At 49.4% G+C, this 23,917-nt stretch overlaps 2 protein-coding genes across 6 annotated transcripts in view; one reads left to right on the top strand and one right to left on the bottom strand.

Moving 5' to 3' along the window:
* Window positions 1–23,917, bottom strand: part of LOC135100013 (uncharacterized) — a 271,043-nt gene that overhangs the window by 213,068 nt on the left and 34,058 nt on the right. For all 3 annotated transcript variants that reach the window (XR_010268482.1, XM_064002841.1, XM_064002842.1), the window contains exon 3: window positions 11,939–12,010. Coding sequence is in view for 2 of the 3 variants with exons in the window: in XM_064002841.1 (XP_063858911.1) it covers window positions 11,939–12,010 (72 nt within the window). In the remaining variant the exon portion in view is untranslated. The remainder of the gene's footprint in view (window positions 1–11,938; window positions 12,011–23,917) is intronic.
* LOC135100012 (centrosomal and chromosomal factor-like) lies at window positions 5,117–23,216 on the top strand. Of its 3 annotated transcripts, none has more exons than XM_064002840.1 (3): window positions 5,117–6,803; window positions 13,407–13,519; window positions 19,872–23,216. In XM_064002840.1, the coding sequence occupies exons 1-3, from the start codon at window positions 5,234–5,236 to the stop codon at window positions 19,884–19,886; spliced, it is 1,698 nt and encodes a 565-aa protein (XP_063858910.1). In that variant the 5' UTR covers window positions 5,117–5,233; the 3' UTR covers window positions 19,887–23,216. The 3 variants fall into 3 exon arrangements, with proteins under 3 accessions (XP_063858910.1, XP_063858909.1, XP_063858908.1); XM_064002839.1 differs by having other exon boundaries at window positions 13,407–13,531; XM_064002838.1 differs by lacking the exon at window positions 13,407–13,519.

Raw genomic sequence — 23,917 nt, 5'->3', positions numbered from 1 at the left:
TGCCTAATATGGCTAATTTAACCAGAACGTCCTTGGGCAAACCTGACGAGGCTCATGGAGATAAAAAGAAGCAGGTGACCCTACCATTCCCAAGCTGGTAGGTGGGTAGTCGGTGCGGCACAGGGAGAAAGAGACAGAGAGAAAGAGACCAAGAGACAGAGAAAGGAAAAAACTACAGCGTCCCTAGTGTAGATTGAATTGAGAACGGGGGGAGGAGTGGCAACAGCAGGAAGGAAATGAGATGGTTGAGGCAGTGATGGGAGGGAGGATGCGGGGCGCTGAAAGGACTAGACAATGACAGGTAATGAAGGGTAAGTGGGGGAGAGAAGGGACTGCCCGGGGTTGCTGAAGGGGGGGTCTGTTGCCGGCGGGTGGTTTGGTGTCGGGGCTGTGTTCTGCTGCGCTGGACTGGGCTGGGAAGGGCCGGGTGTGTGGTGAAAGAAGGCGAAAGGGAAAAGGTCAGTTAGATAGAGAAGAAGGAGGGAAAAAAAGTAGTAGTGCGGGCTGACGCGGGCGTGGCTGGCGGAGGTCGGTTAAGTTGAAAGCGGCAGTGCAAGAAAGAAAAGGTCTGCTGCAGGAATGAGTGCCGGGGAATGTAATACAATGACGATAGCCGAGGAAAAAAAAAATAAAGGAGGGGAGGGAAAATAACACCGATTCATTTCTCACATGATTAATGCACACTTCACAGAGTTAAACAGCGTCCATTAATGCCGCGGAATGTGAGGTGTGAGGGTGGGAGAGCAAATAAACTCCATGGAAGATAAATAATAAACGCGTTTAATTTAAATAACGCTATAAAATTATATATAAAAAAAGAGAGCTGGAAACCAACAAGCAAATTTAAAGTAACTTTACATAACCTAAGCTAACCAACAAAACAAAACATGACAAAACCGAAAACCGCTAGATAATGATAAAACAAAGAACTACTGGTGGGGGAACACGCTCCCTTGCGCCTCCCCTGTCACCCACCGCCGCCAAATCGGATCAAGCACAAATTAAAACCATGTGACCGGGAGCAGAAGGCATTTATTAGCAGGGCGGGAACAAGAGACGAGGGAGGAACGCAGAGGAGAGGACAGAGAGAAGGTGCGACTATGGAGAAGGAAAGGTGAGGATTAGGAAAGAGGGAGAGTGAGGTGAGGTGACGATAAGGACCCTAAGGAGAAAGAGAGAAGGAGAGGGGGAGAGGGTAGTAAAGGTGCGGAAAAGAAACCTGTGGAGGCGGAGTAGAGGCAGGGAGTGAGGTAAATGATAGGATAAAGGCAATGTGGAGGAGGGAATGAGGTAGGAGGGGCCGTGAGGAGAGTGGGGTAAAGAGAAAACATGTTTGGAAGGGAAGTGAGTGGATGGCACAGAGAAGTGAAGGGAGTGGAGATGAAAGCTGGAAGGGAAGGAGAATGAAATAGAGAGAGGAAGATGAAGATGTGAAGGGAAATGACGCATGGAGAAAGAAAGATGCAAGGAAATAAAAGAAGGGAGGGAGGAAGAAAAGAAGGGACAGGGTTAGGGGAGAATGACAGAGGAAGGGAGGAAGGGAAGAGAAAAGAGAGAGAAGGGTGGCAGAAAAGAGGGGGATCGATTTGAAAAGGAATAAGGAGGGAAGAAGAGAAGAAAGGGAGAGGACTTAGAAGAGAATGATAGAAGGGAAGTAATGAAGAGAGGAATGGAGATGCAAGGAAAGGGGAGGAAAACAAGAAGGAATATGCATGAAGAAACCAGGAAAAGATGGAGAGATGGAAGCATACAAATAAGAGGAGTGCAGATGCGAGGTAGAAGAACCAGGGTGACCAAAAGAAAGAGATGGCCTGCAGGGGAGGGAGGAAAGGACGCCCTACAATCACCCTTTACCGATAACACCCAATTGTCGACTTAATGAGCGCCCTGGAAGTTCCCGGAGGACAGAGGGACGACGGTCAGCCCTCCACCTCCTCCTCGCCACACCCTCACCACACTGTTGCTTTCTTCCGCCCTTGTGCAAGCTCCCTAGGGCGGAACACACACCCACCGGACGTGCACTGCGGACCACTGCTTTTGATTTTAAACACACCGGGCCGAGGGATAATGCTGGTGATGCGTGCTCTGTTTTGGAAATGATCAACGGGGACCTCGAGTCTTTTCTCTGGGGTAGCCACACCTCTCCTCCCTCCTGCTCCTCACCACCTTTCTCATTCTTGCTACTCTCCACACCTCTCTCTTTCTTTTCTTGCTATCCTCTCCCTATTGGTATTCTCCCTATTTTTCTCTCTTTCTTCCTGTCCTATTTTCTCCTTGTTACTCTCCTTACTCCTCTTTCTCTCCCTCTCTATCCTCCTCTTGTCTTTCTCCCTCTTAGTAATACGTTTCTTTCGTTTTCCCTCTTAGTACACTCTCTCTTTCTCTCTTTCTCCATCTTGCTATCTCTCTTCATCCTTCTCTTCCTCATCTTCTATCCACTCTATCTCTCTTCCTATTTTTTTTCCACTTACTACTCTTTATATCTCTCACCTTGCTATACTCTCTCTCTCTCTCTCTCTCTCTCTCTCTCTCTCTCTCTCTCTCTCTCTCTCTCTCTCTCTCTCTCTCTCTCTCTCTCTCTCTCTCTCTCTCTCTCTCTCTCTACTGTTGCTCCGCCCCTTGACATACACACAAACACATACAGTTCCCTTCCCTATCTTCTCCACGTCTCCTCACCCTCCCTCAACCCCAGACAAGCCCCAGACAGCCGCCGCCTCGTGACATCCGCCACCACGGGCGTTATTACACCAACAAAACGCATCATATCGACCTTCACCGCGACCACAACAACTGATTGGCGTGATTAGCTCAATATTGTCTTTCGTCGGTGTTACAAAAGAGAGAGTGAGTGTTATTATTGTTTTTATCAAGGGAAATGATTGTTTGTTGTATTTTGTAAGTAACTTTCCCACGCTCATTCAAGACTGACGTGTGCGGATGTCAGGAGCATGTTTATTATCCACGTCAGGGATTTTAAGCCTTGCAACTAACGAAGATGATTAAAATATAAATCATCTCGCGTTCTTAGGGGATACGTTTTCCGTTTTTTTTTTTTTTTTTTTACATTTTTAACAAATCATAATGACTTTTCCACTTTGCTGGCGATATAAATAATGCCAAGCGTATATAATTAATTCCATCAACGACTAAAATTATCCTGCCGGACGTTGACACACCTTTACTTTCTTGTATGTACATTTCATTCCGCGGGGACCAACACTGTTACATAATGCATACACTCAACTTGCCTCTATTACGAGTTAAAATGTCGTGTTTCGCTCAGCTGTGGCCTTTTCCCCTTCACCCCATCCATTCCCCTCCCGCTCACACACACACCCTCCTTCCGCCTGCCATTCCCCATCAGTAATCGATGCTACATTAAAATTTCATAGCCGCAATAAATCATACGAGACGCAGAACAGGAGAATATACAGTGACGGTGGAGAGTAAAGCGTTTTCCTGATACGTTTCGTGGCATAATCATGGGAGAAGAAAGTCAAGGGTAACCAAGAAATGTTTAGCGAGGAATTATATGTAAAAGGTAAGGAAACACACGCCAATCAAAGGTCAGGGCTGGTGTTATTTGATATTTACACCTTCGATTGGACCTGTAATACACACACACTTAAAGCTGTCAACGTGTCCGTCTTTAGTGCGGTGTAAGGTGTACTTATTCCACTGCCTCGCCTTCACCTGACCGTGCGAGGCAATGGGCATGCACGTAAATCATACACCTGGCTTCCCTTTCCGCCTACACGTGTAATCAACGGATCAATGCACCGGTGGTAAGTGTAGCTGCTAATGCAAACTATTAAGGAGTGAAAAAACGTTAGAAAAAAAAAAAAGACGGACGCTGGAGTATATTTACGGGTGGAACAAAGAACAAAATAATAAAATAGAATAAGGCAGCGTAGAGACCACCGCTATATCACCGCGCTCCATGAAATGCAAGGGAAAAAAGACGCCGCAGTATATTCACCGGTGGAATAAGGGAAGCTCAGACAGCGTAGAGACCACCGCTATATCGCCGTGTTTCTCGAAGGGAGTGCACGCCGCGTGGTGGTCATGCTAGGCGGGACTCTGACGCGCCGGCCATATGTTCACAAAACCGCATCATCGGCGGTTTCCCTTCAAAACAAGTCTACGTGATTTCCGAACGGATGAGTTGCAGGTAGTGTGTTACAGTACCGGGACATGCTATCAACAAGCACGTCCGGTACGCCTTCCCTCCATCATCCTTCCCCTCCCGCGTGTCCCCTTCACTTGTAAATGAAAATGCTGACACAAACGCTCCCTCTCCCGCCAAGCAGTGTCCCCTCGCCTCTCTAAGGCAAGACAAAAACCTGATGCAAAACTGGCTTGAAACACACAAAAAATAAATGACTATAAAGTTTCCAGGCGGGTAGCTCATTTGGTGAAGAAATCTCCGGTTGAGAGTGTGAGGCAGCGGTGGTGGTGCGCGGCTGTCGGGGATCAAGTGGCCCGCCCGGTGATGGACACACCCCAGGGGCCCCGACCGGTATTTCCAGCAACATCTCGCGAGACACATTATTCTCCTGCCGCGGCAAGTCTGGCGGCTCAACGCTTTATTTCCTTGCGGGCTTATTCCTGCCACACTCTACTTCCCGGAAACAGTAACAGCTGCCGCAGCCTGACATTTAACAAGGAAATCAGGTGGCCACACGTGTTTACACCTCCGGGAATGTTTTCTGCGGAAAGCCGCTATGAGTGTGTTCGTGCATGAGGCGCGCCTGTGCGCCGCGCCACACCGGTCTCTGCGGAATGCGCCGACGTGTTGGGTTCCAAACTAAGGATATTTTCTTTGTGGGAGGGTGGCTGGTGATTTCTTTGTGATCTTTATGCCCGCATGCCCAGGCTAGACGCAGCTGCTGTTTCCTTTGTGAGACACTGCCACACTCTCACAGACTTCGAGTTCCTATCATACATCTAGTTATATTTTTCAGCTTTCTTATCAAAAGTACCATTTCATTATATCTTAAGATGAATAACAAAAATGTGGTAGAATGCACAAAGAGAGTGTAATGGAAAGTATTGATTCTCCAAAGTCGTGAGAGTTAGTGCGCACGCACCCATCTTCTGTCGCGGCCCATCTGCTGGGATCAGTCAGGGTTTGTACATCGAAGCGGGAGCACGCTTCTTGAGCCGCTGAGAGATCTCCCATGCGGTGTCTGTGGTATTCCATGAAGTGTTGGTAGAGGTGGAGAGTGGAAAGATGGTGTCGAGTGTATGTCGTGGGTCATACCCTAGCATGACTCCTCATGCATCGCCCTCCCGGAAGCCAAACATCGACCCCCAAAAGGATTACTTTTCCCCGCTCCAAGTGGAAACCTCGGTGGAGTATGATCTTCCAGCACACATCTACCCGCCGAAGGGCTCCCAGCCCATCCTCATGATCCACCCGGGTTACATGTCTGCCGTCCGGGCACGATCCAGAGCTGTCGTCACCCCTTCGCCCACCGCTATGGTGGCCACGTCGGGGGCGGCTCGCCCGCTGGCGCCTTTGCAGTTGCCCCAGCAGCAGCAACAGCCGCAACAGCAACAGCAGCCGCAGCAGCAGCAACAGCAACAACCACAGCAGCAGCAGCAGGTGGCGAGTGCTCGGTCTACTCGCGCCGTACAACCACGGCCCTGGTGCATGTGTGGTAACCCCAACTGTAATTCATCTAGTGTCAAATCAGTTAATGTACAGAGTGCGAGAAACGTGCAAAATGTGCAGAGCCAGAGTGCGGTAAGAAGTGTACAGAACCAGAGTGGTGCAAGAAGTGCACATAGCCAGAGTGTGTCTAGAATTATACAGAATCAGAGTGCCACAAGAAACGTACCTAACCAGAGTGTACTAAGAAGTGTTCAGAGCCAGAGTGCAAGAAGTGTACAAAGTGCTCGTGAAGGAAGTATGGTTGGATTACCGAGCAGAAATGAAGTGATTCTGCTGCAACAACAGCAGCAGCAGCAGCAGCACCAACAGCAGCAGCAGCAGCAACAGCAGCAGCAGCAGCACCAACAACAACAGCAGCAGCAGCAGCAGGTGCAGGTGCAGCAACAGCAGCAACAACAACCGCAGCAGCCACCGCCCCCAGCACCTCAGCAGCAGTCTCAGCAACTGGTGTGGGGTAACGGAGGCCGCTGCACAGGCCCTTGCTGCAACCCGAAGGCGGCGGCGATGGCACCTCCTCAGGCAGAGTTCGTGGCGCCAGGTCTGCCACCTTCCCTGTTGGCTAGAACACCTACCAGAGGCACAGCGGGCGGCTCACCCAAGCTACGGGCGGCCAGGACGAGACGTGGTTTGTCAGTCGCCAGCAGTGTCAACTTGCCTGATTATCTTGGCAGTAGTCGGCCGGCCAGACTGACGGGTGGAGCTGTCCATGTCCATCCACGCCCAAGGGCATTATCTACCTCTATGGGGGCTCTAGCAGCCACGCCCGCGCCATCCATGGCTCACCAGCACATGGGTATGGGCGCCTCCCTCACTACTTCGTTAGATCTGGCCAGGACGGATCCCATTACGCCCAGGTCACTAATGCCCGTCCAGCAGCAGCAGCAGCAACAACAACAAGCACAGTCACAACAACAACAACAACAACCCCAGCAAGCACACCAACCCGTGCAACAAGCTCCCGCGGGATCCACATCTTCACTCCTGTACACTGTTGGACTTTCGAGGGACTCGGGATGTTCAGTGGGGACGGAGACTGCGGGCGGCGAGTGGGCGTCGGACAGAACTCGTGGCCTCGTCGACTCAGGATTCTGCACACCAGTTGATCTGACGGACGATTTTGTGACAGGTGAGTGTCGTAAAGTCTATGGGCTTCGCACGATGTCATTGAGTTGCTTGATCTTGTAGTGGTGCAAATTCAATGTTCCAAATTGTAAAAAAGTACTAAAAGTGTGTTCTTCCAAGTGCCTGATGTTGCGCGTTCAAATGATACAAAAAACGTGTGTGCGTGGCGAGCGCCAACGTTTGTAGTATTGGGCGGAGTCTGGCGAGGATGAGCGAAGGTCAAGTTTAAGTTGCTGTCTCAGTCTAGACTTAAAGATGGTGCTGCGTTTGTTTGTTTTCTCCCGCGCATGCATCTCGCCGTCACTCACGTTTTTTTTCTCTCTTTTCCGCTATCAAATATTACAGTATGTGTTATGTGTTTATTTAGTGTTGCTGTGCAAGTAAGACGTTTTCTGCTGTCCAATGCAATGCTGTGAACGTAGTGACGCCCACAGTGCATGTCGGCATTCAAGTAGTGAGTGCATGTGGTGCCCAGATAGTTTATTTGCGTTTCTGTCGTTTTCCCCGTAAAAAGTGAAATTCGGACCAACATGAAATAAACAACAAAGAGGCGCACGTGGCCGCCGCGCCCCAGTGTTGCCGCCTCGCGAGCCGTTGTGGATCGAACCCAGCAAGGCAGGCTATTTTCACCATGTTCTTATTGATCCTGGTTCGAGAGGTTACATTCACTGGGAGATCATGTCAGTGATTGGAGCCATTACCTACTTGGAGGTGAGGTGAAGTGTGCTCATCTCTCCTTGACATTCATAAACACACCACCTGTCACACCTGGCTAGCGAGCGGCACCTGGCCTGATAATCGCATACCTTGCATTCTCCTTGTGTTGCTCCTGCCAATAATGCTTTATTCTCATCCCTTACATGTTGCCACGTTTATCCCCAGAGTGCAGGCATCGCTGTGCATTAGGCAGTGCATACGCCAGATAGTAGTCTTGTTGCATGCATGTGATGTCGAGTGTAGAATACTCAGAGAAGTCTGGCTCATGTGGCAACACCCCCACGCAGTTGCCTGTCAATGTTTTGGATTGTATTTCATTAGTTTTTCACAACAACCAGTGCCTTATTCTTCATGTGTGTGTGTTAAGTCTTTTTAGATTCACAATTACGTAACTAAGTAATTCATGGCCAGGGAAATGCACGTCGCTGGGGTTTGGGGGGGCTTGAAGACAGACACGGTGGCAGGAGGTATTTGGCAGCTGCAGGAGGAAGGTGGCTCGCGGCTGAGCGGGCCAACAATTTCCAGTGTCGCCTTGGGAGGGGACGGCTGGTGGGGTCATGACGCCCTTATTCTGTAAAAGGTGGCGGGCTGTTCACACGCTCCATTCATTTTTTGTTCCTCTCTTGTTTTTGTCTTTATCTTTGAGTCATGGTCTTATGGTCACGGGTGGAGGGCGGGGAGAGGCTCAGCTCGCCGTGCTCGTTTCCGTGTGGTGACAAATGGTTGGGGGGGGGGGATAGGGATGGGTGTCCCTTGGGAGGCGATGACGTGCGGGGAGCGGGAGCCCATCCTCTCACCCGCCACACTGATTGAAGGGTGAATCAGTCTCTCTCTCTCTCTCTCTCTCTCTCTCTCTCTCTCTCTCTCTCTCTCTCTCTCTCTCTCTCTCTCTCCGCGCATACCTTGAATGTTTATTATTTCTTCTCAGTAACGCTTTGAAGTCCCCTATGAGCGAATTCTTAAAGTGGGTTCACAGGGGAGGGTTCATCAGTTACCGGAATCTGAGTGGAGTTCCCTAAGCTGGAGATGCTGGGGAGGGGGGAGGGGGATGAGGAAGGGGTTGCTTGAGTGAAGTTGACTCATCCAAGGGTAGCTGGCGTTGGCTCCATCCATGTTGGCCGCGGGACAAGATTAGAGGTTGCATTTCGCTCAGCTGTTACTTATTGATCGTGCTTTTTTCCCTCAACTCGTGCAAGATTTGGAGAATTTACACAAGTGAATGTATTATAACGAAGAAAGGGATGGGTGACGGTGCAGATGAAGGTTTCTTTACTGCTAGGTACACAAGATTGTCTTTATGGCCTTGCACAGTACCAAAGGGTGGTACATATTCCATCTTAGTCGCACAAAAAGTGTCAGGGCGGACTCTGTTTCGATCTAATAATTAGCTGGAGACAATGAAGGGGGATGGGAAAGCCACCATGGATTACTGGGCCATATCGTGTGCCCTTTGCTATCATCCCCTCAGCTCGGCTCCCCCTCTTGGTAATAACGGGAATGGGGTGGTTAGGGCGTGCTGCTCCCCGGGTCGATCCCCACTTGCTTAATAACCTTCCTGCTGGGTGTCGGGGCCTCACGTGCAGCCGCGTGGGAGGAGAAACTCGTTTTCTTGATATTTTTCCTCGTACCAGATAAACGTGAACTCGCTTGCCTAACGCTGATTAAAACGGAAGCACTAACGACTACTTCACCCTTCCTTGCTCACCCCCCTTCTCCCCAACAAGACGTCCCCAGTGCTTCCCGGTAACGTGACCCGACAAGGACAAAGCCTCACAAGTGGAGGGCGCACTGATGTTACAAGTGAGCCACTCCACCTATCAGAGGACTGGCGCCCCCACCATACCAGCCCTCCGGCTCGCTGCTGATAAGCCTAGGTTTGTGCACCTGGTGGCTGGCCAGGACACGGCTCCCGGGCTGCGACCAAGTGGCTCTCCACAGATAAGCCGATGACGTAGGGGTACTCGTGTGACCTGCCGACGTGGTGAGTCAAGGACGAGGAGGCAGGAGGCGGCCAGTACACGTCTTGGGAGTTGGCACAAAAAAGGAGAGGGACTCGTTTGTACCGTTCCCATACGAGCCTTATTTGAGCCTCCCCCGAGCTCACCCTTTGTCTCATTGTTCAGCCCCGCGAGACCAAGCCTCCTCTGGGAAAAAAGGCTGAGGGCCATTTACTCCAGCCGCCGGTGGACCAGACGCTTAGGCGGTCGTTTGTCTCCGCGCCGCAGCGTCGGCTTCGTCTTTATGTGCTTCCTTAAACTTTTCCATTTTCGTCCTTTTATGAACCATCAACTTGTGTGGGAGACATTTTTTTGGGGACTACGAAGCCACGCGAGAGTAACCCTTCCCTTCCCTCCTCCCCTCCTTTCCGGATTATGGGTGCTGAATGTTTCATGTGTTTGGCACACTCGTGCATCCGGCACTGGATTTCGGTTCTGCTACCCGAAAAATTATTAATGACAAGATCAACAAAAGGCCTCTATGGCGCAGGGATTGGCTTTGGATCTTTGCCGACGAGCATTACCTGTTATAACACACACACACACACACACACACACACATTTTTAAGGAAAATACATGTACGAGGGTGAACATTGCGGACTCACTAGAAAAAAAATCACAGCACCATTTGGCCATGTGGTCCTTCGATCACCCCTCCATCCCCTCTTCCCTGGCGTCCGTGTATGTGCCCATTTACGAATCAGCGACTGACGACCTCACTGGAGGGTCGCCTTTCCATTTAACCATCCCTTTATCCCGTCCCCTCCTGTCCCCTCCCCTTCAACACCTCCCCTCCATTATTTCCCATCCCGGGGGCTGTCTGAACGACCTCGCAGCGCTCCCTCTAGTTTGTCTCGGGCCGTACGTATTCCCACGCCTCAGTTCGTTTACTGTAGGTCCGTTTTATGAATAGATTATCATAGGTAATGCACGCCGTTGACTCCCCGTGATGGAGCTAACAGGAGGGGAGGAGGCCGTAGGGGGCGATTAGAGAGAGGAGGGAGACTTAACTGGTGAAGGGATAAAGTGCTAAAGTAATGCATTCTTGGCTGAGGTCATGTTAAGAACGGGAGTATAAGTAAGAGGAAGATACTAGTTGCCTCAAGGGAAAACTCAGTGAAGCATCTAATAATACACGTCAGGCAGGGAAGGAGTGGCTGTGAATAGCTACTCTGCGTCGGTTGTTGGCAGACTTAACTCCTGACTACCTAAGTAACATCCAAGGACGGGTGTTAAAAAGGTGTGTAAATTGCTGTGTTTAAACTGGGCAAGTAAGTGTGTGTGTGTGTGTGTGTGTGTGTGTGTGTGTGTGTGTGTGTGTGTCAGTGTGAGTGAAGCGTAAGGGTGGAGTAGGAGAGGATATGGGGTGAGAGGGGGCCATAACACCCACCAATAATCAATCGGTGAAAATTGGTTTACTCTCACTGAGGCGTGGATGGGTCGCGCGGAGGATAACAGCTTTGTCGCCAGTAACCGGTATGAATGGCCTCGTAGCGCACAGAGGGCATGATGAAGCGCCGTAAAACAGATGACTGTCGCGCCACCTGGGGCTGCGAGGTTCCTGGTGGTGCTGCATCCCCGCCGCCCGGATGAAAGTAGCACGGGGGAGGAGGATGAGAGGGGGAGGGAGGGAGAGAGATGGCAGCAGATGTGTGCAAGAACTGTGTGTGTGTGTCTGTGTGTCCGCCGTGCAGGGTTCAAAGGAAAGCGGATATGAGTAACAAAGGGGAGATTTGTGTAGTGTTTGTGATGATGCAAAGTGTGGCTTGGGTGGTGGCGGTAGTGGTGGTGGTGGTGGACGGTTGGTCTTGCCTCTGTGCAGTTAGCTTTGTTTTACAAGTTTATTGTTTCTCTTTCTCCTGTTTTCCACTCCCGGGGGAGATTTAGAGAGGAGAAGGATGGAGGCAGCAAGAGTGGGAACAAACCAGCTCTTCATACATTAAAAAAAATATCCTAAACATGAGCGGATGGGAAAATTGTGAGGTACGTCCTTGGTCATCGACAGGTTGAAGTGCTGAGTGTTGATTCTGCGATGCGGCGCGACACACACAGGCGGGGAACAATGGCCAAGGCTCACAACCCATCTGTTTTGTGGCCGTCAACCGCTCACAATGAACAAGGGACGTGGCAAAGGAGGAGGAGGAGGGAGAGATGATGATGGTGGTGGTGGTGGACTGGGGAGAGCGATAGTGGCTTCACGCTCATGAGTGGAAACACTAGGTGGGTTCGAAGCCCGGCAGTGAAGGGATGAGGGACCGTCGTGAGAGACAGAGAGAGACGGAGGTGGATCCAGTCCCCTCAGGCGGCAGACTCTTCCTTCCCCCTGGTCCGACCTCCACGTTTGAAGAGGTCAGGGGCGGCATGGGGTCGCGGCCCTACTGGTTACGACTCACGACAATCCCTTACTAACCCTTACTTCTTTACCTTCCTTTCACTGCGTTTCTTCTCCTCCTTTCTCTCAGGGTCCGCCGAGTCCAGCAAGGCGCGCATTCTGATCTGAAAAAAAAAAAGTGTGTGCTAAATAGGTCTCATTACTCTCTCTCTCTCTCTCTCTCTCTCTCTCTCTCTCTCTCTCTCTCTCTCTCTCTCTCTCTTTCTGGGCAATCCGATGGTGTGAATATTTGTGACGTCTTCGTATGGGTCTCTGTGGCGGGGATGAAGACCACTGTGACGTCTCGGCTTACAGGAAAGAGTAGGGGAGAGAGCGAGGGGAGAAAAGGGAGGGTCGGGGGAGGGGCAGCGGCCGCGTGTCAGCTCCCACACGTTGCCTCTCACCGCAGCGCCTCCCCTCCCCTCGCGCTCCCCTCCTCGACTCCCCTTACCGTCTCATTTCCCGTTACCCTCGTCACAAGGGGCGCCCTGATCTGATGTCGCCACGTCGCCTACCTACGCCCCCACGCCACGCAAGGCAGAGAGAGAGAGAGAGAGAGAGAGAGAGAGAGAGAGAGAGAGAGAGAGAGAGAGAGAGAGAGAGAGAGAGATCCGGTCTTTCACTCAAGGGAGGGAATTAGCTGATTATGTGAGACAGGGTATTATAAAACTTGAGAAGACAAAAGAACTTGTGGCCGGATGACTCTCTCTCTCTCTCTCTCTCTCTCTCTCTCTCTCTCTCTCTCTCTCTCTCTCTCTCTCTCTCTCTCGCTCTCAGTACATCAGAACTAACCCTCGCAAGGAACTGAAGAAGAGTAACCATGTTTAGAACCATCAAAGTGAACCCAAATGCTGCCTTCTTCCTGCCGCTGCCAACTCCTCCTACTCCTCCTCCTCTTCCCCCCTCCACCTCCTCCTCCCTCCACTTCACACACGCTCCCACCCGCCGCCTTCCCTCCCTGCAAATGTTCCATCAACTTCAAAATACTACAACATACTCCCAGACATGCTCCCTCCCTGCCTCTGCCCGCGGCCATGTCACTCCTCTCCCTCTCCCTCTCCCTCTTTCCCTTCCCGCGCGAGAGAGGATGGACTCACAAGGGACTAGACGCCTTAATTTATTTTTTCCTTCTTTTGCCTTTTCTTTTCTTAACTCTCGGTCTCGTTGTAGGAAATTAATATTGTGGGCGATGACTGTTTAATGTGTCCCCTTGACTCGCGGCCTTTTATTATGTTGTTATTGTTGTTGTTATGAGTTGAGTTACTTATTTGTGGTTTGTGGTCAGGGAGTGGTGGTGATGGCGGTTTACACACACACACACACACACACACACACACACACACAGAGAGAGTTAATGCTGAGTAGTGATAAGTTAGCGAAGGGAGGAAAGCCCACACCGCCTCTTTGTCTGTAACACTCAATGGTTTCACTAAACATAACATGATCCGGAACACACAAGAAAACGTTAAACCATGTCGCCTCGCCCGCCTCGTGCCCTCATGTCGTCTTGTTTATGTACAGTTCCAGGGAAGGTGAGAGTGTACAGATACAGCAAGAGAGGGCCACGCCAGACTCCCAGGGGCGCGGCTTGTGGTGTGGGACTTGGTTACGAAACGACGGAGCTGAAGGCAGTTGTTGGTACCCTGGTCAGAATGCATGAATAAACATCACTCTTATTTCATACGTGCTTTACATGAACCCCAACCAACCCTCCCCTTCCCCAAGGATGGATATGAATCAAGGCTAAAAAAAAAAAAAAACATCATAATCTAATACATATCGACTTCAAAAGGTCATGAGTTTGAATCGACACTTGTAGCTGGTGAACTTAGTGTATTTGTTCAGTTTAAGCATCCGTGTTGGGCTCGGGAGAATGAGGTCATTACCGGCGACAAACAAACAGTAATATCCTAGCGTAAACTTAGAGGAGGGAGTGCGTTCGTCCGTGTGTCAGTCAAGCCACAGCCACAGCTAATCTCTCCTGAGGGTGTTTACTGCCCCGCTCGAGTGCACATCCAAGCCTGGCCTTGCTACCGAGTCCTCATCTAGCAGTCCCTTTGATCTGGGTTTCTCTTTCTTCCCTGGCGGTGTTGCATTCCGGCCTCCAGATTGCATTAAAGTAAGACAATGCGCTCAATTTGAGGTGGAGGAGAAGAATTTAGCTCTGAATGGTGACATGCTGGCGTAGGCAGGAGAGGTCTTTATGGTGACTAAATCCTCATCCCCGCCTTACTGGTATGGGGAGGGGCGGCAGGGAAGGTACGGAGGGAGGCAGCCGTGGTTGTCGAGGCTTTAGGGGCCGTTATTGGTTATTACGTCGGGTTCCTGAGGCGGCTGTTGGGGTCTGACGTGTGGTGGCCGCGTCTGTCAGCCGCTGGGTATAATCTTCCAGGAGTGAGACTTAAAAGATTTTGAGCCCAGATTTGGCGGAGTGTCCCACAAAGCCTGCGGAGGGGCAGCGTGGATGGCGGGGAGTTACTGTGAGTCAATGGGATGTCCTCCACTCATACCACTTACGCTACTTGTAAATACTCCCATGCTTGTTTGCTTTCCCTTGACTTCTTTTTATGTTACCTTCACAATGACTTGTATTTCTTTGTGTTCCAAGGTACTCTCTCTCTCTCTCTCTCTCTCTCTCTCTCTCTCTCTCTCTCTCTCTCTCTCTCTCTCTCTCTCTCTCTCTCTCTCTCCATCACTCAACACCTCGGCGCGTTTTTTCTCCCAACTTTCTTTTCTTTTTGCTGGCTGCGCTGGGACAATGGAGGCGCTAAGTACCATTTGGCGCCGTGACGAGACTACTCCGCCTCCACCTCCTTTCTCTTCTACCTCCTCCTCCTCTTCATCTTCCCTTTCCCTTCCCCTCCAGAGCCCCTTCCCTCAATCGAAGGGGATTCTTATCACTTATTAAAGCATCACGTGCGGGGAAAGTAATACGCAGGGATGATGACAGGGGAAGCCATCGCCGGCACTCCGTACATCAACAGAGGTATGAGAAAGGCAACAAAGGAACCAAAGATGCTGCTGTTGCTGTGTTTCGGCCGCTCCGCCTCCCTCTCCTTTCTTTCACTTATTCACTCCAATGGCTAATGATTATAATCTTTGAGTTTTCATCCCCGGGGGAAATTTCGTGAAAGAAGCCTTCCCCCTTTTGTACCAGTCCCCCGTTCCTCCCCCTCCTCTTCCTCTTGGCTCTTTTCCTTCCCTTTCCCTCTTCTCCGATCAGCTCGAGTAATTATGAGGCTTGCAGGTTCCGCCCTCGTTGCCTTTGTCGCTAATATCGATCCAATGTGTTGACGCCGAAGGTTACCGGAGGGGAGATGTGGCGGAGGGAACAGCGGGGGTGTGGGAGGCGAGCTGCGTGTCCTGTTACGATATGATTCCCGCTCTTCTCTCTCTCTCTCTCTCTCTCTCTCTCTCTCTCTCTCTCTCTCTCTCTCTCTCTCTCTCTCTCTCTCTCTCTTGCAAATTACTTTCGCATTTCCTTTGTTTATTTTTTACGCTCTCCTGTTGCTTCATTCGTTCCTTTCAATTGAATGCTCCACGCGCTGTATCTTTACCCCCAACCATCCCTCCCCCCCACTCCACTCTCTCTCTCTCTCTCTCTGAGCTCTCTCGTTCTCTCAGCTTTATTTTCTTTCCTCATGTCCCTTCGCGTCCTTCACTTCTCACGCCCATGCCTCGCCCTTCTCTTCTTATCAAGCGGCGCACTCGGCCCATTAAAGCTGCCGGTGTCTAAATGTCGAGGCCCTTCAGTGTCCGATGTTATTTCCTTTTTCTTTCCTTTTTTTTTTATCACTAAACCCCCAAATCCTGTCACGAAGCCAGGTCAAGAAATTAAGAAAAAGGGGCCCCTCGTTGCCGTTACTGTCTATAGAAGGTCATGTTTCCAAGGATTTACCCGAGTCATGTAATGGATGTCTTAGAGAGATCTTTGCCTGGTAAGAGAGATGAGATAGTGAGAAAGAGAGAGAGAGCAAGTCATCTTAGCGAGGTCTGGCGCGTCCCTCATCGCCGTGCTGGAGTGGTGTGGGGGGAGGAAGGGGGAGGAGGAAGTGGTGTTGAAAGTGCCGCTTGGGAGTTCGGTGTTGAAAGTTGCAGTCCGAGACACGAGCAGCAGGAGCGGCATTAACTTCCGAGCAATAGAACGAACAGTTTCTCATTTTCGAGGAAGTGACAAGAGGAGGCGAGGGCGTAAAGAGATTTGCATGAAAAAGTAGTTTGCTGTGGCGGGAACAAACAAGCACCATCCCACCGCCACAGGGACGAGAAGCCGACGTCCTTGTCAAGGTGTGTGGCGTGGCGGGCCTGACGGACGCCAGCTGGGATGATCGTCTCTTCTTCACCATTGCTTTATTACTCAATCTTTCAAACGTTGCACCATAGTGTTCGGTAACTACCAAAAACGTTTCCCAGATGACTACACACACACACACACACACACACACACACACACACACACACACACACACACACACACACACACACACACACACACACACACACACACACACAGCTTTAGGATAAATGTTAAATATTTCCCCACCCCCTCTGTACATTTTCAGTTTGTTAACTGCCTAAAGAATAAACCGTTTATTATTATTATTATTATTATTATTATTATTATTATTATTATTATTATTATTATTATTATTATTATTACACACACCGGCACGCACGCGCGCGCGCGCGGATCCGGAGCTGTGTGGGCAAGGCAGGGCAGCGTGGTGTGTTCGTTATTGGATCTGTGCGGCAAGCCAGTCTTCTCGGCTTCCTGGGTAATCCTGTGGTGTTCCCGCAGCCTCGAGAGTAATGGGTCTTAGTCGTAAGTATTGACGTGGGTGAAGTTTAGTTGTTTGTGTGTGGCTTCTGAGGAGGGGAAACCCTGGCGCTTCCAGGCCATTAGTGGCGCTGTTGTTCTTTGTAAAGGATGGAGGGGATGGGAGGAAAGGGACGCCAGGCGCGACGAGTTGCATGAAGGAAAGCACCACATCAGCGTTATCAAGTGTTTCCAAGCAAATACATTCTCTTGTTGGATTTTTTTTCTTCTTCCGGCTGCGAGCCGTTACGTCCGCCTGGGTGTACACACGTCACCGTCACGGGCCAAGGTTACGGCTGGTGGTTATTATTCCCCACCGCGACTCACCGAGCCTTTTGGGGACACGCAGTGGAGCATCTTGTTCATTTGTTTGTTTGTTTTTTTTAGCGTGCTCGTGTGTGTGTGTGTATGTCAATAGAAAATACACACACACACACACACACACACACACACACACACACACACACACACACACACACACACACACACACACGTGCGCACATAATTACCGCCATCAGTGGTGAAGTAATGCCAGGGTCGCTCGCCTCGCCAGTGTCTTCGTCGTGTTTTGGGAAGGTTTCTGTTTCCTTTGTAACCTTTGCATCAAGATGACTGTTGAAATCTGAGGGAGAGGAAAGCTGTGGTGATGACGTCACAGCCTCGCCCAGACGCATGACCTCACGGCGCCCACGTCACCTTCACCGACGGTTCAGTGGAGTGGCCTCGAGAGCTGATGTCACCATCTGGGTCGACTACTTTTTGTGATAACTTCGTGGGAAGGGAAGAGGTGTGGCGGAGGTAGCGTCTGGGCCTCGTCAGGACCGTTTCGGCTAAATGGAGTTTCACACAATCGTAATGTTGTTTTGATCCTGTCTGTAAAACTGCGTCACTAACGAGGTTGTGAAAGGGCAGCATGTGGTGCAACGAGCCTGGGACGCGGTGGTCGGTGCCGCCTCGCCTTTTGTCTACTGTTATACGCCAACAAAAAGTAATCTGGCAACAAACGGGCTGCGGGGCTGCCGGCCACTTGGCGTTGCACTAACACGGCCACCACCTGTTTCCTTTTTTTTTTTTTTTATGAGATTATCTTTTAAGTTTTCCGCTATTGGTCTTTGCATGTGTGTGATATTTACAAAGCCAATACTTGTCGATCTCAGATAATAAAGTATGGCATCCAATAAATGCCACTGACTGACTCAAAGAAGACACCGTGTCGTGCTTGTGCTTCAGGTGAATGGTAAGTCGTTGTGGGGTCAGCCAGTGCAACTGCCCTGCCTCGTGGCCCGGCAGATGGGTGGGCAAGTCAGGCAGCCTTCCCGTGGCGCCTTCCTCCGGGTACCGGTCTGCCTTGTTGGGGACGCTGGCCTGGTGAGCGTGACTGGCTGTTAGATCCTCAGTGCTGGCCCCGAGGCACACTCACACGCATAAGTCCATTGCTGAAAGCCTAATGCTACTGGCCTTTTCGTGTACTCGATCTTGTGCTGCGGTTCCTGCTGGCTGTTGTTGTCCCCTGAATAACCTTCATTCTTCGGTGCTCTTGTTCTGTAGCTTTCACTCTCACCTCAAAGTTGGCAGATTGACTTATGTTGAAAACAGTCACCTTCAGCGCCGGCATATAACTATTGTCTCGGCCACCCATTGTTGGAGGCCGAACAGCGAGGCGACGTGACCTCTGGCTCCGACACATTGTTCACTGCACACACTCTTTCACGACTTGTTCTTTCCACCACTTAATCCCACCCGTCATCGTTCCACTCGTTTTCAATGTGGCTGATAAAAACATGTTATCTCGGATCGTATCTTTCCATGAATTGGTCGTACATCATGTGGCCAGGCGACAGGCGGCCGTGGTGGTGTGCCAAGACGACCATTCTTTCTCCTCCCACAGAAAACAAACAACCTTCCTTCCTTGATGACGTCAGCACCAGACATCCTACTAGGCGTGCTGATGTAGTCATGCATCACTAGATAAACTGAGTGTGAATTGATACTGCTTTATTAAGCCTGTCTGTACTGCATCTGACTGTCACCTGACACAGAACACATGTTGTAGGTCACGAGTCCCTTACTTCATTTCCCTCTTTTATGGAAGAAGTTTCACAAGCCAGCTACAGAAAAAAAAAAAGAAAAGTTTAAGGATACGAAAGTAGGTAACAAGGAAGTTCGTGCTTGATGAATGACTATAAGTAAGGACAGCAATGCGTCGTCGTCATGAAATCATGATTAGGGTCAAGCTCAGCTGCCTTCGGACGGCGGAACGTGACAGCTGAGGAAGGCCAGCAACTGAGTGGAGGAAGCCTCGTTTGGCGGCCGTGTTTAGGTGGTTAAGCAAAGAGGGGCGAGTTGCCAGGCTTCATGGTGTGTGTGTGTGTGTGTGTGTGTGTGTGTGTGTGTGTGTGTAGCAATACACCCTTATATTCAAAATTGATCAGTTCCACGCTCTTCCACTTTGTTCTCGTTCTACCTTCGTTAAAAAAAATCAGTGTTGCACTGCTAACAATGACGCATTAACAACACACTGATGCCTTTTTAATAGCAGACCACTACTTTTTTTTTTTTTTTTTTTGTGCCGATGAAATCCGGCGTGAATATATACGTGGCTCTGGATCTGTGGCGGCGGTAGGTCAGTGGAGGAGGGAGGGGTGAAAGGGGAAGGCGCCTAGCGAGGATGGGGCTTCGTTTTTGCTGCGCTAAGTGGCGCTTGACCTCGAGTGGGCAGGGTTCACGGTACCTGTCTTGGGAAGGCGATAGTATTGTTCTCTCGTGGTGTTTGACGTCTTGGCAATCCAGGCCGTTTTAGCTTGGAACAAAAAATAGGCAGACCAATGATGCTTCGAGGACGACGCCGGGCGAGTCTTTACCTGATGGGCCGAGGTGGTCTGCTTACCTTGAAAGTATGATCTTTCCCACATCTTTGTGCGAGAGGTTGAGGGAAAGGGGAGAGTTGAATATGCTGGGTGATTCTCACGAAATAGTCAAGAGAAGTGACCCGATGAGGCACGTCCGCCATCACTTGCCAGACGCTTGCCTCGGGGCATCCAGTTTTTCCCTCGCATCTCGATTAGACTCCTATTATTACAGTTGGCGTAATTAGGAACTTGGAAGACAATAAGATAATTTTTCACCTTTATAGCCTTCATTACTAATTTTTTTGTTCTCTTGCCCCACAGATACGCTTAACTTGAGTGGCGGCAGCTGGAAGGAGCCCTCCCTGCCGCTGCCTTCCTCCATGACTTCCACCTCCAGCAGCAGCAGCAGTAGTGTCCACACCTCCTCTCTCCTGCCGGGGACGACCCACACCTCCTCTCTCCTGCCAGGGGCGGCCCACGCCCATCACTACCTCCCACAGCCCTTATGGAACTTGGCCTACTAAGGGTTCTACGCTTACCGAGCACCGGGGCCGCAGCCACAGGGGCCTGGGTATCCCTCCCGCCGGGGACGCTGACGGGGACACCATGACCGGTTTTGCGAACTGAAAATTAAGGCGATGGAAGATTTCTCCTTCAGAAGACGAGTGACTGACGCGATGAAAGACTCAGAATTGGGGTCATGCGATTTTGAGACGATGAGACGGCCTGTTCAGCGACCCGTCCCCGGCCTCACCTTTGCCTCTCGCCTTTCACTCAGGACTTCCTTAGACCCTCTTATCGACTCTGATTGCTGTAACTTTGTTTACTGAGCTCACACTTCACTCTCCTCCTTGACTCATGATTTCTCCTTCCCCTCGCCCCAGCCCGCGGCCCCTACGTGCCCCTCAGAACCAACACTGTGCTGTGATATGCCGTGCTGGCCTACGGAGCCTCGTCGCGATTGTCAGTCCTCCTCGTCGTGGTCATCGTCATTATCAATGTCGTCGCCAATCATTAGCATAGTAGCAAGATGACCGACTGCATGATAGCTGGTGGCCTTTTGCGTCACCGTGGTCGTCGCCTGGTCGCTATAACAATCGTCGTCACCTTGTGATTGAAGGCTGTCGGGAAGCGTCTTGGTGGTGGTTACGGCCACGCCTGCACCTCCCGCCTGCCTCCCCCAATCCCCTCCTCCTCTTATTAAAAGAACAGTTGTGGTCGTCGTCGTCGTCGTGTCAAGTCGTCATCGTAGTGAGTAGTGAAGGTAGAGTCAGCCCGAGTCACCGTGGAGGGTTGAGTGGTCTCTTCCTCTTCCTCCGAGGGGAACCTCTCCTTTTCATCACCTCGGCTAATTATCTCATGGTGTACTATTAAGTGTGGAAACTTATGGGTGTGCTTACGTACGGGAATTTCTAATGTTAATCATAATACCTACTGATAATAATTAATAATAACACAGGGGTTAGTTAAGTCAGTGAGTGTTGTCGATTCACTTTGTTAGTATCTAGTGTCATGCTGTTCCAGTCACTCCATCCTATGGCAATATTACACTGTTATTTACACCTGCCCTTCGGTGCGAGTTCTTGGACGACACTCGAGGGACGCTGTCAGTGGCTGTTATCCTCCGATTTACCTCTTGGGTCCTGAGAATCCGAACATCCCACTCAAGTGTTGTTCGCGAAGTCGGGCCTAAAGTCTTGCACAAACGATGCTTCAGACATCAGTGTATTAAGCTTGTCGGCATTAATTAATGTTTTGTAAAGCTGAGTAGGTCTTTTTTTTATAAGATAGTGAGAAGTGAAAGTAAGACACGTGTTAGGATAGATTCTTAGGTGTTAACTTTAGCTCTTCTTGGAAAAAAATAATAAAAATACGCTTATTAGAATCCATGAACCAGACATTGTGGTCATTAACTCATTTTCATTCACTTAGTTTAATGTTAGGTTGTATATTTAGTCCTAACCTTTTAAGTTATACTAATTTTGTTATTTTATTTATAGACTGTCTTGTTTAAGTCTGTCGATATTCGCTCTTTTCTCCAGTAATTTCCTTTCCTCCCTTCCATCTTCGAAGGTTTATAGTGTCAGTACAATTGAGTTGTGTCATCATTATTTAATTTTGGAGTGCATCAAATTTTTGTTTGCATTTAAAGAAAATGCATAATCTGCTTCATTATAATGTAATGATACATTGTATCAATGTTTTGAAGATTCATGATTATCTGAGTCATCAGTGAAGGATACCTTAGTCGTGGCATTGTAGCTGTACGTAATGATTGAGTCATTGTAGTAAGGATTGAGTCTGTTGTGGGTAGGTTGAGTGACTCCGGACGTGAGGCGCTGCGAGGGCCGCCCACCGCCCGCCGCCTTCTGGGGGCTGGCAGGCGACTGCTCCACGCCCTGGGAAACACTTTTATCCCGTCCATATCAGGAAGGTAAAAGTATTTCCCGGTGCAGGTCAGGCGCCATCACATACGGAATCCAGTTCATCATGTATGTTCTTCGACGTTCTTTATGTAGGCGTCAGCCATGTTCTCCATGTACGGTGTGCTTAGAGTTCAAGCCTGACAGACTGAGTAGTGATAACCGGTATGATGGCGCCAGAAGCTGGTATCAGAACTTCTGTGTCTTGTTCGACTCATGGATTGTATGTTTAATATTTAAGACAAGGAAACAATCTAGGCACGCGCTCCGTCCTGTCCCTCACAAGCTCCACCTTGAATTATATATACATATAGTCATGATCGTCGAGGCGGCGCTGCTTGCGAGGACGCCACAGTGTTTCGGACACAACACGAGCCTGTGAGGGGCAACACGAGCGCATGTCGAACCTAGACTCATTCTGCAGGATCAGCAGCAGCAGCTCCCAGCGGGGCAGTTCATCGGGTGGTGGAAGCCTTAGGTCTTTGGTAGCTTCTGGACGCCATCTTGAGCCGCTCCACATAGCAAATTACCCTTCAAGAGGCCAAGATGCTACAGGCACATAACAGTGTTACCTCCATTTTGTATCTGTAGTGGTAATTATTTCATAAACTTAGACACCCATGTGTGACTTGGGATTTGCTTGTGTATGATACAATGATACTTTAACAATTTCAAAGTCAATGTCGTAGAAAAGTATGTCCATAAGTCTCGACATTGTAACATTTCACTACCTGAGTTGCAAGTTTTCATCTCTGGGCAGCAGCGAAAAAAATTCCATCATGTTCATTCGCAGGTTGTTGAAATGGTGGTAGAGTCACTGATTTACTGTTAAGGGTCGCTGTGTGGTCTTGCTCGGTGGACTCTTGTGACGCACTTGGTGTTCGGACGTGTCAACTCTGCGTGCAATAAGTCTTTCAAAATATCATGATTGCAGCAAAATATACTGGTTGCAAGGCAGCTTATGTTGATTAGGCTTCTTTCAGACTCAAACCTATTTTTGTGATGCTAACTTTAGCTTTCATGTACATATGTACAAAATGTACAAATGTACATAAAGAAGCCTAATTTGTTTGAAAACAAATTGTATCTGTGATTCATTTTGGTGCGTTGGAGACGGTGCATCTTAGCTTGTAAATATTCATATTTGTATATTTAATGTGTACAGGAAAGTAATTTTGCACTTGTGCTTGGATTTTAACGTGTCAAACTTGTGATATGTGAGAATAAAACTAAAAGCCATTTACGCAGACCCTTTCCTTCCCCCTTGTTGGGACGAGCCTCGGGTGGCGGGAGGCAGCGAGCGGCTTCCCCGGAACACAATAAAGTTCAGACACTTTTGATGCAGTACACTCTGGGAACGATTATTGGAAAAGAATAAACTTGTTTATATTCCAGGAGACCAACACACGCACACACCAGGAATATGAGAAAACTGAAAGGATACTATCTTGTAGCACAAACTTGCAGCACAGAAGTATACAGATGTAAGAGGAGGGAGAAACATTTACACAACGAATGACATGAAAAATAAAATTATATATAACTTACAGGAGAACAGAAAGGATACTGCACTGTAGGAGACACTTTCAACGAGGAAATGTAATACACAACGCTAGAAACAGGTAACCAAAGGAAAGAGAAAAACAAACATTGATAGAATGAATGACAAAATAATTTTACTTGAACAGATAACAGTAAAATAACTGTTTAAAAGCTACCTGTGGGGAAACAACATATAAATAATACAAATGTGGATATTAGACGGAATGTAAGGTGTTCTTAACAATACACGTGAACTGAAAAATACAGAGTAACGTTAAGAGAAAAGTAACGGTGCAGGTAAACACTGATTCCTTGATTACTTCACTCGTGAGTTACGACGGAGTTCGAGTCATGGAAACTATTAAAACTTCAATTTCCGTCATCTATAAGGTCATTCGAGCC

This window comes from Scylla paramamosain, chromosome 4, assembly GCF_035594125.1.
Source record: "Scylla paramamosain isolate STU-SP2022 chromosome 4, ASM3559412v1, whole genome shotgun sequence".
NCBI classification, from domain to species: domain Eukaryota; kingdom Metazoa; phylum Arthropoda; class Malacostraca; order Decapoda; family Portunidae; genus Scylla; species Scylla paramamosain.
Note: the sequence above shows the minus strand (reverse complement) of the source record. Positions and strands in the feature narration are given on the sequence as shown.

What these genes read in the sequence shown, in the direction of transcription:
- LOC135100012 (XM_064002838.1), top strand. Translation starts at nt 5,234, where the DNA reads ATGGTGTCGAGTGTATGTCGTGGGTCATACCCTAGCATGACTCCTCAT. An exon ending in GACGGACGATTTTGTGACAG is followed by an intron (nt 6,804 to 19,871) that starts GTGAGTGTCGTA and finishes CTTGCCCCACAG; the next exon opens with ATACGCTTAACTTGAGTGGC.